The 17,980-nt window shown below is 34.8% G+C and overlaps 1 protein-coding gene across 5 annotated transcripts in view; it reads right to left on the minus strand.

Annotated features, from left to right (window-relative positions):
* LOC143258520 (organic cation transporter protein-like) overlaps positions 1-17,980 on the minus strand; it is an 84,398-nt gene that overhangs the window by 9,617 nt on the left and 56,801 nt on the right. For all 5 annotated transcript variants that reach the window (XR_013032335.1, XR_013032333.1, XR_013032334.1 and 2 more), the window contains one exon: positions 15,600-15,736. Coding sequence is in view for 2 of the 5 variants with exons in the window: in XM_076517616.1 (XP_076373731.1) it covers positions 15,600-15,736 (137 nt within the window). In the remaining 3 variants the exon portion in view is untranslated. The remainder of the gene's footprint in view (positions 1-15,599; positions 15,737-17,980) is intronic.

The raw sequence follows: 17,980 nt of genomic DNA on the forward strand, positions 1-17,980 counted from the left end.
CGTCATTGAGAATCGTAACAATGGCAAGAAAGTAAAATGTAGCTTTTGTGATCTGAGTGTTACACAAACTACACACTGGTGCATCAGTTCCAGATAAAAGTAAATGATGATTTACAAAACTGTGACCAATGCGTAGTCTTGTCAGAAAAACTTCTTTCTTCCGAACCTTACAAAGCTAGACGGCCAAATTCCAATATAGGGTTTTATTTGGAAAAGCTTGTTGCGTTATTCACTCCAAGTTGACTGCCAGCTGGCACGGAGCTGAGGCTTGAATACAGAACCATAGTCCATGTATGGAATAGGCACAGTGGTGATAGTGCCAGAGCAGATAGATTTAGCTGCCGTGTCTGCAAGCTCATTCCTGCAAATACCAACGTGGCCTGGTATCCAGAAAAACTGGATAGAAGTAGATGTTAATGAAAAATGGGCCAGTCTGTCTTGAATATCAGCGAGAACAGGGTGTGAGCCAATGTGAAGCAATTCCAGGGCCAGTACAGAACTAAGAGAGTCATTATAAATAGTGCAGTTTGAGTACTGCTTAGCTTCTATGTGATCCAGGGCAAGAGATATAGTGTAAAGTTTAGCAGTGAACACAGAAGCTGTAGAGGAAATTCTGCGCACAACCACCGAACCACAACAAACCATGGCAGAGCCCACAGAGAAATTGGAATGGAAAGATTGTTTGAAAGATGTTCAGTAAAGAAAAGAAAGTACTTCCAATTGAGAGTGCCTGCTTTTCTCAGATAACTTAAAAAAGGGTCACATCTGGGGACTGTAAGAAGCCATGGTGGAATGGGCTGACCAGTGGGTTCTGCAATGTTATCAAAGGATAGACCCAATTCATCCAATTGTGCCTGGATGCAAAGGCCAAAAAGAGCAATGGCAGATTGTCTGTTCTGAAAAAGTATGGCCCACTGAGGAAGGAAAACACATCCCAAGGTGGGATGCTTTGGTAAGGAACGAAGGTTCGAAGCATACAGTAAAGACAGTTGCAAACTGCAAAGGTGCAGAGAAGGTTCATGAGAGTCTATGTATAAACTCTGAACTGGGGAGGTGCAGAAAGTCCCAGTGCTGAGTCGAAGTCCTTGATGATGAATGGTGTCCAGGCCGAGGGTCTGGCAGAGCCATAGACCATTGATCCATAGTCGAGTTTCGATCAAATAAGAGCACGATATATCTTTAACATAGAACAGTGATACGCTCCCAAACTGGTGGTAGTGAGGACATGATGTTCAGTGCTCTCGTGCATTTGACCTATAGCTGCTTTAAGTGAGGTATAAAGGTCAGCTAAAGGTCATAGATAAGCCCCAAGAACTTCACCGATACAGAGTTCAGGATCAGGGTGAATACCTTGTTGGAAGCAAAAGTGCATGCAAACAATCTAAAAGAGAGAAATTAAAGCCGTTTGCCGAGGTCCACTACAGTACATGATTAAGGACAGTTTGTAGTTCCCGCTCAATATGTCTCATGTTTGACAACTGACACGACATGTGAAAGTCATCGACATAGAGCCTGTTTGCAACAGTGAGAGGGAGTTGTTCAGTGAGGGCATTAATCTTTATATTGAAAAGTGTGACACTCAAAACACAGCCCTGAGGGACCCCAAGTTCCTGTAGAAAAGAATGGGAAAGTGTTGAACCAACACAAGTTTGGAATCTCCTGTCCATTAAAAATTTTGTAATAATCATGGGTAAATGGCCACGCAACCCATATATATGGAGGTCTTGCAAAATGCCATACCTCCATGTTGTGTCGTAAGCCTTCTCAATGTCAAAGAATATTGATACAAGATGTTGTTGTTTGAGAAAGGCTTCTCTGAATGATGTTTCAAGTAGAATTAGGTGTTCCATAGTGGAGTGCTGTCATTAAAACCCACACTGGGTGGGCAAGAGGAGGTTGTTTGATTCAAGGAAGCAAAAAAGATGAGCATTAACCATCCTCTCTAAGGTCTTACAGAGACAGCTCATTAAAGCAATTGGATGGTAGTTTGGAGGAATCTTGGGATCTTTCCCAGGCATTAGGATAAAACATTCTCTTGCCAGATCTGGTTAAAAAGAATTAGAAGAATATCAAAAGGAGGAGATAGATGGCACAGCATGTTATAGTGTACATCATCTGGTCCAACAGATGTACTGCCAGACCGATGAAAGGCCATTTTCAGTACCACCAGTGTAAAGGGACAATTATAGTCAAAGAGACAGTCAGTTTGAAAGGAAAGAGGTGAACGCTCTGCCCGAGTCTCGATGGCCAAGAAGGTGGAGGAACAAGCATAAGTGCTAGATACCCAACAAAACCTTTCACCTAGAGTATCGGCAATACTCTGGACATCAGCTATCTCTTGGCCATCAGAGAGGGGGACAGAATTGTAGTGCCTATTGACCCTTCGAACCCTGTCTCATACGACCTTGGAACTGGTGGTAGAAGATATGCTTGTTGTAAACTTAATCCAAAATTCCTTCTGGCTTTGACATCTTACCCACCTAGCATGTGCATGGGCCTGTTGGAAAGCTATGCGGTTGGAATGTGTGGGATATGTTTGGAAAGTATCCCAGGCCCGTTTTTGAGCCTTCCATGCTTCGTGGCAAGCAGGATTCCACCAAGGACAAAGATATTGTGGAAAACTTGTCAAGGTTTTAGGAATACACTGAGCAGCTGCTTGTATAATACAGTCAGTTACCACTGCCACACAGTCGTCTAGTGATGGCTGACTCAGGATGGCAGGATCAAGTTCTGCGAGAGCAGGGAAAATGGATCAGTTTGCCTGATCCAGCTTCCATCAGGGCATGCGGATAGGGTGGCACAGACCACGGCCAGTCTCTCACAAAAGTATAGGAAAATAATCACTGCCTAATGGATTATTGTCAACCCTCCATGAAAAATGGGAGAATAATGAAAGGGAGCAAACCGAGAGATCAATTGTGGAAAAGGACAGACTAGGTGTGTGAAAATAAGTGGAAGAACCACTATTGAAAAGAGAAAGATTGTGATCAGAGAGCACATGCTCTACAGAGTGACCCTTCCTATCAATATCAGCACTTCTCCATGGTAGATGATGTCCATTAAAGTCCCCCAAGATTAGAAAGGGAGACTACAACTGTTCAATGAGAGCATCAAGGTCCGATTGATCATATGTCTCTGCAGGAGACAGGTAGAGAGAACAAACAGTGACGGTATGACTCAAGGAAACACAGATGGCTACAGCCTCCAAGGGTGTGTTGAGTGACAAAGACAGGGTCGCATATGCTGATCAACCAACAGTGCCACCCCTCCATGTACTCGTCCATCACACAGCCTCTCATTTCTCAACAGAGAAAACTGCTGATAGGTGACTGCATCGGTAGGTTTTAGAAATGTTTCTTGTAAGGAAAGACATACAGGATGGTAGGAAGCAATCAGTGTTTTGATGTCATCCAGATTAGAACATAAACCTTGATAGTTCCATTGTATCAAGGTGGCCATTTTTAATGACAGGTAGGCAGAGTGGCTGGAAAACCCATCTGTTTACAACCACGTCTTTTTTCCTTACTGTCCTTATTCGGAGGAGGTCTATTGACCTCCATGGATCCTGCCCTGGGTCGATTGGACAGGTCTGTTGTTGTTGGAAGGGGGTTCCAGTGACTGAGGACGTGAACGAAAGATATTTTTGCATCTTGGGGTGGGAGGAAAAAATGTATCCAAAGAAATGCCTGTAATGGAAACCAAAGGATGTGGATCTTGACGTTTGTTGGAATGTATGGGAGGAACAGAGATGGGTGTGAAAGTCGATTCATCAAGCTTTTTAACCGTGGAGATCAAAAGGCTTTCCATTTCTTTTGAAAACGATTCTCTTGGAGGAACAGAGAGATCTGTCTGCACTCCCACTGCAGCAGCATATGTCCGAGATGGAGTGGTGGGCAGCAATTTCCGAGCCTCAGGATAACTAATGTTATGTATTGTTTTCAAACGCTGCACCTCTTTTTCCTCCAACCATTTTGGGCAAGAACGAAAGTAGGAAGGGTGAGAACCATTGCAGTTAACACAACGTGGGTCTGTGTCACATTCATAGGCATCGTGGTCCTTGCCACCACAACGAGCACATGTCAGGAAACCACGACATGACATCTTTGAGTGGCTGAACCTCTGACACTGGAAACATTGGAGAGGGTTTGGAATGTACGGCTGTGTCCTGCAATTCAGATAACCTGCCTTGATGGTGGCAGGTGCATGTGGTGATGTAAATGTCAAAACGAGAATATTTGTTGGCAGTGTAACTCCATCTTTGTGAGTGGAGATGTGCCTCACTGCAGAAACTCCTTGAGTGGAGAGACCAGCGAGAACCTCTGACTCGGGGATGTTCTTCAAATCCCTCTCAACAATAACTCCTCATGATGAGTTAAAGGTAGCATGAGGGTGTAACCTAATTAGGTACATCCCCAATTGCCTTTGAATTCAAGAGGAGTTCACTGTGTTGGGATGTGAATGTTTCAACCAATATGTCTCCAGATCAAAGCTTCTTTACTGATTTTGGAGAGCTAGCAAGTCCCTTTAGTCCCTTCTGAATAAAAAAGGGGGACACATTTACCCTAAAGGTTTCTCTAAAAGAGAATGTAGTATGAGAAAATGAGGTACAACTGGTGGTACAGGTGTTGAAGATTGCTGATCAGAGACTTCAAGAGGTGGTTGCTTACCTATTGACTGTTTTTTCACTATTTTATTTAAATTTTTATTAGGAGGATCCATAAGAAAAAAGAAAATTTCAGTGCCACTGGCCACACCCATTATGGAGCCCTATGAGAGGATACACTACAATGTCATGCAAGGTCATTATAGCAATGCCAGGGTTTTGTGAACACTATACCCAAACACCAGCATCAGACACAATGTCCACAACACCCACCAAGAACTTCCAACACTGGTACTTGGTTGACTCTTGCCCAAGTGGACCAGCTGACTGACCCAAGGGGAGCCACCCAAAGGCCGCCCGTCTACAGCAATTCGAGGCCAAAGTGGTTAGGGTTGGACCCCTCAATCACCAGGATCCTCTCCTCTCCTTCATGGGCGGCCACGTACGGCAAACACGTGGGTGGATGTTTAGATCCCAGAGAAGGTAACCTGAAAGAACAGAACCTTCCCTGAGAAGTCCCCTCACCACGTACAGGAACCCACACCGAGGTGCAAACCAAAACTGAACAAATAAAGGAACACCTTCATACCTATACTAATTCATAATCTAACATCTAACTGTGATGCTCCCTGCAATTCTATACTCAGTTACACTCTTGTTTCTAAGACCTGTGCCTGACAACAGTCAATTAAAAACTTTTTGTTAACTCGATGACCTAAGAAGGTTGAAACATTGTTCTGTACTTTATTTTAAGTAAAGTTTTAATGCCCATACCACCCATCTTAAGAAATACATTTTAACTGATTAATCTACTGGTAATTCCCCTATTCCCACATAAAATAAAACTGGTGTGTGCTAGTTTCCTAATCTTCAACCAGTACATTATTTTATACTTGTATTAATTGTTTTGGAAAATAATTTTTGTATAAAACAAAAATCGTAGGAAAAATCGTTTTCCTACAACTTTTTTTAATGATTTAGACATTTCTTACTTAGTAAATGAATCAATAGTGTCGTATGAATACAACCATGCAGTCACCATTTAAATTTTATAGTAATACACACTTATTTTCTATAAATCTAAAACTATTAATAAAAGAAAAAAACTTTAAAATGACCAATATGAGTAACAATGTTTTTACTAACCTATCACAATTGCAATTAGAAATAATTACTTAGCAAATTAATGTGGATTGTTTGAATAGGATAAACACAAAAATAATCTTAAATAAAGATTTAAGTCACAAGAATATTTTTCAGTTGCTTAACATACTCATAAAGCTTATCTGATTTGCTAATTTTATTTTGTTTGGTGGAAACAATAAAATGCTAACAACCTCAATAAAAATGTGTTATAAATCTTTAAAGGTGAATTTTACAGAAAAAAGAAAATTTTCCAGTGAAAAGAACTAATTACACTGATTAATTTGCAGGTTCACATTTTTTATAAAAAATATGTGCTAATAAATGAAACATAGAACTTGGCGCAGAAAGAGACGTTTTCCGAGCGGCAATCCGAACGTTTTAGTTTTTACGTTTACCACTAGGAAAAGTACTGCGACATAATAGTTGTCAAACAAACTGCCAATGCCAGCATGTTGAATGTAAATAAACATGGCCAGTGCATATGGAGAAACAGAGGCGGAGTCTGTTTTAACTTTGTGTTCTGAACAGTGTTGAGTAGTGTCATATCAATTCGAACCTACTCTGAATGAACCGAGAACAGTTACTTTTGACATGGATCTGACAAGTTCTAGTGATGACAGCAGTTCCACGAGTGAGAGTAGTGGAACTGTGAGTGATACTGATAGCGCCCAGGCCGGTTGCGAGTCGATCATATCTCCAGTGGAAGAATGGTAAGCCTAAGTCATGACAACAAATATGGTCTGTATTATTTCACGTGCAATTTTAAGCATCTCCAAACCTGTCTGGTGTTTATAAATTATTGGTATCACAGACTAGGTTTTATTTGTTTATACTTTGCCAACTATGGTAACTAATACTTAGCCCTTCCACAATCATTGTACTGGGTATTTATGACTCGTAACAAAATGAATTTCAATTATACGTCATAATTCTGTCTATAAAATCAAACTAGATGTAGCAGTCTGAATAGTTAACTTAATATTTACCATAAATGTATAATTTATATGACATATTTCATATGTTTGTGCAAGGTGTAGGTGTGGTTTATGCAAGCAGATGCCAACCAGGAGAAAGTGCGTTTGTTGTCGCTCATACCACAAGGTGTCAAACCAATTAAAAGATGAAGAGTGCATTACCCAAACTCAAGGCTTTGATGGAAATTGCCTAAATATCAATGTCTTAGAAGCATCATACTATGAATTTGTTGAATTGAATGGTCCCTTTGGTGATGAGGAGCCAAGTCACGAGTGTGTATTTTTCAAGATGCAGTTAAACCTAAAATAGTATATTCGAGTTTAACCTACAATTAAAGATACTGTTTATCCAAAACTATGATCCTACTTAGTCATCTGAAGTGTATCAATATTTCCAAAGCCCAATGAGATGTTTGTTTCAGTTGCACATATTTCTTGTTTAAAGTTTTTCCACCAATCATCAGTATAATTTTGATTTTAATAATAATATTTTGTGGTCATGTGTGGATTCAAAACAATATCTATAGAATTTCAAAATAGCTAGGAGAGAAGAGAGACTTTCTACTAAGGTTATAAGTTTGTAATTTTGCATTTTCAGGCTATATAGATACTTAGCTTATCACAGATTTGTCAGATGGATATGGAAAGGACTCGAAAAAGTGAATAGAGTCATTTTGCCAGCCTGTGTAGTCAGCAAAATTAGGAGTTTGTTCTTTTTGTGATGGCAAGGGATGGCTTCAGAGGGGTGGAACCAGTATGCCGCAGGCTAAGGTCAGTCCTCAGCTCTACACGAGGAAAGACGGTGGGGACGATCCTGTCTACTACCGATGGTTTTTTTCAGTATCAACCTGACTGGCTTGAAACCCATGGAATCCAAAACAGTGGGATTCGACACAAAACATGAGCATTCAAAGTGATCTTGACCAAGCTTTGCATGGTGTGAAGGAGTCCAGTTTTTCCTATTGACCATCCACACCCAATGTCGCCACCTTGCTGGTTCCTTCTCCTTGCACAGAAACAAAAAGAAGCTTTTGCCCAATGCCAAACCGTTTTTACAACCATAAGCAATGCAGTAAACCATGTTATCATGAAACAAACATAAAGTAGCAATATCAAGACAAAACATAGTCTCACAAAGTATGTAATCTGAAAAAAGAACCAATAGATTTACATAAAACACCAGCACTGAAAGGAAGAAAATGGTTGGCACACAACGAAGTGTGTTTGGCAACTATTACGTCATAGTTGTAAAACGTCACAGAAACAGCCGAACGACCGAGAGGAACTTGAGTTCGAGGACCCGCATATTTTGTTTCATTTTTTGCTGAAAACCTAAAGTGTTTAAAAATATGGCAACCACACAGGAATTATACCTAACCAAAGTACAGTTTCTAAAGCAATTATTAAATTTGTTGAAAATTTACCTTATATTCAATGTTCTATTATATGCTAATTTCTTAGAAAGTCAAACCAAGAATATATTTTAAGTTATGCTAAAGAAATCAGTGTTAGAAAAATTTACCACTCATCTTCATAAACAAAAGTTATCAGAACAAAGGTATATAAAACAAAATTAAGTGTTTGTTAGTCTGTTATGCATCTACAAGATCTCTGGGCTCATCTCAACCAAACTTTGTGGGATGACACTCTGAAACAGAAAAGAGTAGTTCACAACCCCCTCAATCCCTATTATTGAGCATTCATTGTCTTTGATGCAAGTTAACTACATTCATATGTAGGAAGAGGCTAAAGGAAATCTAAATTTTTCATTCCCCAGTGGAAACATGGTAAATCTTTAAATTTACAATGCTAAAATCAGGGGATCAACTTCCACCTGTGAATACAACAGACATCTTTACTACAAGAAAACACATGCACATCTTATGCATCTCAAATAGTGCATTGACACTATTGAACAATGAAAAAACAAATGGCCTTCACTATTACAATAATTTATAAACTTAGATGAAATTGATACTATAACAGCCATGACAACACTGTCAAGAAGAGTTATTTTATTAAATTATAGCCATTTCCTCTTTCTAACACATGACCTTACACCATCATGTAAAGACACTTTTAAGCCCAGTGACTACCAATTAATTAATAAAGTGAAGCATTGTTAAAAACTAGTGAGAGTTTAGTGTTGAAAGCTGGTAACAAAAAGCATCTGTACCATCACTACTTTGACAACAACCTCTTCATACAAAAGTGATACCATGTTTTAAGAATGCATACAGAGTTCTTACAGCTTATATAAAACTTTGAGAGGTAATTATGAATATTGTGATAAATAAATTGTATAGTAGTTAGAATTATGTTATTTATTGTAACATCCATCCCTACATTTTGTCAAGTTCATAACCTGTACAAAGGATGGGTATCTCAGCTTGTTATAACAAATTTACATGTTGTTTAAATACTTTTATGGATTAAACAAGCTTGAACTGAGAAAAGAATTGTATAAAAATGTTAGTATAAGATTGGGTACCAAAAACCCATCTGGATGGGTAATTCGGGCAGGTATGTGGGCTCCCGAAAATTTCTGACAACTATCAATACAACAGTTTCTAAAATGCAAAAGACAATATAAACCACTAAGCCACACAGTACATTTACATTGTGTGATGCATTGTTTTTATTTTTCTAGCAAAAGCACATCTAAAACTACTAATAACACAGGCCTGTGGTGATTTTATCTTAAAATATTTACATGTTCTACAGTTAATCTTGCATGCTAAATCTGAAAATATGCATTCTTTTTTTTTCACAAAACAACATATGCACTTTTATATAAGTGAATCGTTTTCATTTATTATGTCTAAAATGTAAATAATCACATTTATTGCTAAATTAATACTAATGCTAGAAGCTACAGTCTATGAACCAAGTGAGTGGCAATTATTCATTGGTCAGCCTGATACCAAGAACAAAAACACAATGTGAAAGTTTGGTTTACATAAAGAAAGTCTTGTTACCTCCACTTCACATAAGACTGAGCTCAATGAACTAGTTTCTAAAGGCCTTAGACAAGGATGGCAATTGTTTCAAGTATCTATATATTTATCTTTCAGAAGCAAAACTTGACACTTTCAGCACAAGCTCAGTCTTTGAGACCAAATTTATAACCATTTTTTTTGCTTATCACAGATTTATCAGGTGGATATGGAAAAGACTCGGAAAACTGAATAGAGTCATTTTGCCAGCCTGTGTAGTCAGCAAAATTAAGAGTTTGTTCTTTTCTTATTAATTATTAATTAATTAATTAACTTATTAATTTAAATTAGTGAGCATATATTCACAGAATTTGGCATATTATCAGTAAACAGTAAAATGTTTTCATGCACAAAAGAGATTTCTTTAAGTCTGAAGGTTTGTTAAACTGTTTTTTTCACACCTTTTTTATTCTTACATGTTGCCTATCCAACGTGTAAAGTAATTTTCATTCTAAGATTAAAAATACTTTAGTGTACAAGAAACTTTTCAAACTTTACATGCAAAATATTTACAACATACAAATAGTTTTATCAAATGTTATTTTAAAAACCTTTATTAATGAAACTGATATAAAATATAATGTTTATGGGTTCAGTCAATTTGACTGATCTCGTAAACACCATATAAAATTAGCAAATAAATATAAATTATGCCTCTATCATTCTAGAATGACTACACAAAACATATGTTTATACTAAATAGCTTAAATCTCATTAGATTTATACAGATTTATTACTTTTATTATATAAACCTCTCAGCTGTGCCTAACTAACAATACAGAAGTTACAACAAAACAGTGCACATGCATTCATGTTACTATATCCAAAAATATAAACCTGATGTTAAGTCTTTACAAAGTGACATTTTTATTCATGTTTTAGTGAAGTAGTATTTTGTAAAAATCACATTTCAATTATTACACATTGGATATGTATATAGATTATTAATATTTACAAAGAAGTTCTTAAACCCATTTTTCTAAAAACATAGAACAATAAATAAAAAAATAAAGCACACAATTTTCTCCTCTAATTTTGACCTTTGTGCTCAGTTGCTGCTCGTAGTAGCTTGTTAAGCAGAGAAATTTCATACGTGGAGGATTAAAAAAAAATTGTTTTACAAGTTTTATACATACATTTTAATAACCAAAAATGTATAAATTACTTCACCAATACCACAAAATTCCATTATAATATGAAATTTCAAGCAGAGTAAGAACTCAACTTGTCAGCAAAAAGTTCATCTCTAAAAATGAAAGGAAGCTGTTACATTTGAAAATAGATGAGAAAATCACTTAGGGGACATCCTGGGCTTTCGACTGGTTATTAACTTCTTTGACAGAAGTGCATTTAATAGAAAGAGGTAAGTAGAGCCACTGTGTTTAATTCACTAAATATAAAGATAAGCTCAGTGAACAGAAAAGGTTTTAATTTTAAATTTTAGTTTTTCAATATTAGTAATTTGAGTTCCTATTCCTATTTCATACAAAACTACAGACTTTGTATTTTGACATTAGAAACATCTAATTTGAACAAGTGCTGTATTCAACATACCATGTGACACACGCACACACGAATCGATGTTTAGGTGCTTTTTAATACTTATTTTTTAATTACAAATTTAAATAATGTATAATATAAAAATTACAATAAAAGCTTGATTCCAAACTTACTGACAAATTCATAAAATAACAGTTCATTGAAATTATGAATGCAAATTAACAAACATGATAACATGGCCTTTCACCCGTAACTTATCTGGAAAGGGTTAAAGATGGAACTTTTTATTGGGCTTCAGTTTAAGAAAGTAATTGTATTTCAGATGAACAGTTCACAAGAACAATGAGGAAAGTTGAAAAGAAGCAGGGATTAACTTAAAAGATGTGACTGACAAATGTTTAGGAAACAAGGGCCCAAATTAGGAAAATATTGTCAAATACATGCTCAATAAATTCTAGAGGGTTGGGTTGTAATATGAGCTTAAAAATTCATTTCTTACATTTATATATTGAATATTTCCCTTAAAATCTCAGTGTTATCAGTATAGAACAAGGGGAAGAGTCAAAGCATCAGGTAAATGGATAGAAAGTATGTGAGAAAATGGAACAGCAGCACGATAGCTGATTACTGCTGTTGATTGAAATGAACTTCAGGTGCAATACATAAGATCAAATCATGTAGGTTTGAGACAAAAATATATATTTCACACAAAATAATAGGACAATTTTACAAAGTTGTTTCATTTTCTTCAGTTTATTTAATTATGAAAACATTTATTGTTTCTTAATTTCTGATATGATAACATCCTTATGTGATAGAAAATAATATCCATTTATTTTTCTAAGTCTGTGCAGCAGAATTATGAAAAATCCATTATGAAAACAACTTATGAAGTTTCAATTCACAGACGTGTAATACAAATTAATGGATGCTTAGATGGAAAAGGAAAACAATAGATGTAACTATTAACGAAAGATGAAAACAATGTTAGCCCTGAAATTGTTTTGCAGCCATCATGTATACTATAGCATAAGCCTGCAAAATATAGGCTATCATATGTATTCTCACTATTCTGAATGAGATGCTTAAACAAACTGAAATATCTATCCATTTAACTTTTCACCAATAAGACATATAATAAGCACCAATTTAGTGGTTGTGAAATTAACATAAAAGTATAAAACTTCTAACTCTTTCTTTGATTAGATATTAACTTACTAATATTGGTATTTGGTGAGAAAAAAGTAATTGTTGACAGTTCATTCTGAGTGACTGACATTACACAATACTGTACACTATCTGGCAATACTCTTACATGATTACATAGCCACATATTACAGCACATAGAAAGAAGTTACATAAATGCACTTGTGCTTGTTTGTTTTGAATTTCATGCAAAGCTACATGGGGGTTATCTGTACTAACTATTCCTAATTTTACCAGTGTAAGACAGCTAGTCATCACCCCCTACTTCCAACTCTTGGCCTACTCTTTTACCAACAAATAGTGGGTTTGACTGTCACAGTATAATACCTCCATGGCCGAAAGAGTAAGCATGCTTGGTGTAATGGTGATATGAACTCTTGACCCTCAAATTGCAAGTCAAACTTCCTAACCATCTGGCCATGCCAGCCTCCATCTCTCTCATCAAAAAAGTTAGCAAAATTGGTGGCCAGAGCTTAACTGAAATATTTTGAAAACAGAAGTTAAGATTTGTGGATGAATTTTTCACTTAAGTAATAGTGGAGTTTGTTTAGGATTAAGCACAAAGCTACACAATGGGCTATTTGTGCTCTGCCCACCATGGGTATTGAAACCTGGTTTGTAGCAATGCAAGTCTGCAGACAGTGCTTTGTCACTGGGGGGTAGTGAAGTGAAACAACAAATCTATGGCAATGATTGCTACATCCTAATACCTTAAATTATGATGAGCAGCAACTAGCTGCAGCTGAAACAAGCTAAATTAATTATACAAAATTGTACACATTTTGGATGATATTTATGTTGACACAATAACATACAGTATTTACTATTACAAATCACACAGAAATCAAGCTTGGAAGTTTCCTATGAAAAAGAGACCTCATTCCTGTCCTAGAACGTAGATCACATCCTGCTACGGAATGACAGTAACCGTAAACTGACTGCATATAGACAATAATCACTTAAGAAATAAAAAATTTAAGTGAACTATTAAAAATTTGTTGCTTAAGTAATTGATTCTTTATCTCCTATATTTATTATTGTCAGTTAAAGAGGTAAAAGTTAGTATGGTATAATCAAGTTTTGAAAGTATAATCAATGGTTGAATAAATTGATTTAAGGTACTCAATGATTTCTGTACACTGTTAAAGATCAATAACTTGCTAATCAATGTCACTGGCCTGCCACTGGAAGTTAATCTGAGTATCACTGTTTGTTTGCTTTTGAATTTCATGTAAAGCCATAGAAGAGCTCTCTGTGCTAGCCATCCCTAATTTACCAGTGTAAGACTAGAGGGAAGACAGCTAATCATTCCACCTACCACCAATACTTGGGCTACTTTTTTACCAATGAATAGCGGATTGACCGTTATATTATAATGCCTCCATGGTTGAAATGGTGAAGCATGTTTGGTGTGATAGGAATTCAAACCAACAACTTTCAGATTTAGTTGAGTGCCCTGACCACCTGTCCATGCTGTACCCTACTATCACTATGATTTCTTCCACCTTAATTTTCAGTATCTGTTGTGACTTTTTCTTTGTTTCCGATTTTTGCTTACTGCTTCCTCTTTCAAATAATAGTTTGTCTGCAGCTCTGTTTACATTACCTTAACTTAAACTTTATGTACCCTTTCCTTCTTCTTTTTTAAGAATGGGATAGTGAATATAGTAGTGTCATGTGAGTAACTAGGTTTTGGAGTACCCAGCAAAAACATTTAAAAATTTGAAAGAAAACATTATAGAAATGATAAAACTTCACAAGAATATTTTTCTCTATTATAGCCTCAGTATTTTTTTTTTTCATAACTATGTATCAAATGTTTATGCAAAATAGCTACATATGCATATCATACAATTATGATCCATTCTCATCATACTCATAGGCCTATTGCTTCCTACAACATGGTAATAAAATTAGGAAACATGTTGATAAACAAAAAATAATTAAACACACTCAACTACCATGAAAGGAAAATAACTAACAATTTAGGTGAAAACTCCAGATATGAAATAAGTAGATGTTTGCAAATCCCCCCCAAAAAAAAAAACTCTGTGTAAGTAAAGCACTTACCAATCAGAACACAGATGGTGATGCATGTTGGAATGGTCATTTCTAAGAAGTTATAATAATTTAATTGGAGGGAGAGAGAGAGAGCTCTACTGCAAAGTCAAGATGGAGGAAAAGATTATACGAGATACAAATAAAAAAATTGAAAAGTGTGATAAGTCTAACAAGCAACACAAATCAATTATTGGCTAAGTGAAATGCAAGTCTTCCACTAAATAAACAAAAAAAGTAAGTAGTCAAACATTCAAAACATTCAAGAGTAAGAAGCAGATTCTACTACGAGAGACAACTCTTGTAGAAAGGTATGAGACACACAAGAACAAACCTTTTCCAGCACAATAAAAGAGACAAAGTAAATATACAGAGTACCAAAAGATGTTGCTATTTAAAGTAAGTTATTAAGATCAATGTCAAGTAATAGTAGTATAACAGATGAGTTTCCAACAAATAGGATAATACAGGACCATTATTTTAATAAATATCACTTGTTTGCAGAAATATGCAGAAGGGTGTAGAAGGAATTTGCAGCAGAGATATATTAGGATTGACATTTCCTACCATGAAACAGAGTCATAGTATCATATTCAAGTTGATATAGAACACAACAGAAAGTAGTATTGCAGCATAAAATAAGAACTGGTACACAAATGATGAGTTGTAAACAAGGAGCATTAAAAATTTGTACAGATTAAAAAGAAAAAAGTTTTTCTCAAATAATAAAAATGATGTCATAATAAAAAAAATTAAAAGATTCAGAATTTTCAATCTGAAGTTCTATTTGTGAGAAATCAAATGTTGTTATATATTTTTGACACAAATTACTTTCCTCAATTAAGAACTTTCAATAAAAATTTAAGTCTACCCTTGTAAAACATACAATTATGAAAGTGTATTGAAGTTTTATATTAGTTAAATACTACCATTATGCATTTATGAACCTAAGTATTAGATCTTTTACACCCAGGATTCAAGGTTCTTGTACTGATACTGCGTATACTTTTCGTTCATATATATTAAAAGTACTTTACCTAATGCTTGTTTACTTACTAAAAATATTTTCTTGAAGTTTCTACACTTTTAAAGCTACAAAGAGAGAAGAAGCTGTACCTTCCAAAATGTTCAGCATCTTCTATTGTTTCAGGCAGATCCTGGTCACGAGTTTCTGGAAGAAACAACGTCAAGAGCCCTGATGCTAAAGCTGTACCCCCAAAGATTAACATTGGAAGAGGTTTGTAGAATGTACCCTATATTAGGGATGAGCAGTATATTTCAATATAAATTATTATTACAAATTAAAAATTGTTAAGATACTGTTTTACACATATAATGTAAAAATAAAATATTAGCTCATGACAAAGATTACCAACCTTTCAAGATAGGTTTTTGTGATTCCTATAGCTAGTAGTCCATGTCTAGTTTGGTTTTTCTTACATATTTTTTAATATGTGCACAATGCAAGTCTGAATTTAATTATAAAAATTTACAAAATTCTTCTGTTTTTATTTTTTACTTTAAATCATTAAATATTTACTGTTACTAAAACTTTCATACAATCAGTTCTTGATTAGTGAGTTTTAACTGATGAAGAGCATCTACCCAAAAATAATTGAATTTTATGCTTTACTATCTGTTTGGTAAATTTTTGAACAAATTTTCTAGTAATCACACAATGGCCCTGCAATTTCAAGCAGATTATTATAGGCTCAAATTTATAACCATGAGTGAAACTTCCTTAATTTTTACAAATTTAGGTTAATCAGCCCAACTTAAGATGGCAAAGAGATATGTTAACAAGTTTTAATTAACTTTTTTTTCTAGAAACAGTATTACAATGTCATTATTTATTAAAATATTTGTGTTGATAGTTTGTTTTATTATTTTCTCAACACAACTTCAAACTTAGCTATCATCAACCAAAACTGTGCAATTCCAATAACTGTAATAAAGAACTTCAGTGGCTTTTTAGTTTTATACTGTTTATATATTTTATCAAACGTTCAGACCCATTTACTTGAATTGTTAATTTCTGCCAGACTTGTCTTTACACATACTCAATGATGCCTGTTAAATGGGTGAAGCTAAGATTTCACTGAATGTTTTGTTAACTGAATAAACTATTAATTAATGATTTATTTAGATTCTTTTAACTATAAATGTTAAAGCAGCCACACATACTACACCTGTTTTAACAAATTATATTATACATACCACATTAGTTGAAAACCAAATTAAGATAACATTTGCTTAATTCAAAAATATAATATCTGCAACTTTTAAAGTACACGTTTTGATTTTGACAATTTCAACATTTTGACACGAAACATCTGATCATCATCAGGTGAAAGCTATATAAAAAAACCTGTTGAATATGAGATATTATAGACTTGTGATGTGAGAACAAGTTTATAAGTGGTGTTAAATTATTAATAGAAATAAAGGGAATTCCTGGATACTTTCTTCTGTTGATTTACATTTCTTCTTTAATGATTCTGACATTAAGTGATAATACATACGCTTTGATTGTTTGAGATGTTCAAACTTATGTAAGGGTCCTCTACGATGTTTCTTTAATATGATATTCATTTCACTCCTGGCTTTTCCAAAACAAGTGTTTACATCAGTTGCACTTGCATTTGATTTTGTAGATGACTGATTTTATTTTCAATGGATAACTGTTAGTAATAAGTTTCTTGATTTTCTTTGTTTATGATATTTATATTGATGTTATGCTTCTTCACAAGCCATTTTCATAATCAAAATTAGGCTTTTTTTGATGTGTTAAACATAAAGAATTATACTAGTGGTAAAGTTGAAGTTGTTTTCAAATTTAGCATTTGTATTTTTGTTAAACCTTTTTGGGGTATATTTATTTTTAACAACTTCAGGCAGATAGTTTTCTTGCATTAAAATTTCAGAAATTCTTTCCAGTTTATCTTTAAATTGTTTGTAGTGTATATATGAAATTCAACTTGCATAGCACACTTCAAGGTTTCTAGTTTTTGTTGTATGGAAAACTTCAGATTCCCAGTTAAGATACTATCCAAGTTTGTTCCTTTTCTCTAGCTTAAAAATCTTTTTTCTCTTTATCAGAGATGAAGCTGCAGAGAACATCAATGACAAATTTCAATCAATACAAGGGAATGGAGATTACTGTACTTTAAGGCTTACAAAGATAAACAACAGTCACCCACAAAATAAAATTCAACTCATGTAAATACTTATATATTGAAGAAACCAAATGGAAATGAGTCCGATTCAAAAAACATGTTCAAGAATGCTTGCATGTTTTTCAACATCTCAAAGAAACAAAATATATCATTACTGAAAATAATGAGGAGATCTGAAGAAAACTAGATACATGGAAAAAAAATAGAACCTGAAGTGCTGCTACTAAAAGTCAAAGTCAACACAAAATAAATATCCAAAAACCCCTTTTAATCACCTTATTTTGCTACATAGCTAATTTAATACCATCTACAAAATTTTAC

This window comes from Tachypleus tridentatus, chromosome 8 (genome assembly GCF_004210375.1).
Source record: "Tachypleus tridentatus isolate NWPU-2018 chromosome 8, ASM421037v1, whole genome shotgun sequence".
Classification (NCBI taxonomy): Eukaryota; Metazoa; Arthropoda; class Merostomata; order Xiphosura; family Limulidae; genus Tachypleus; species Tachypleus tridentatus.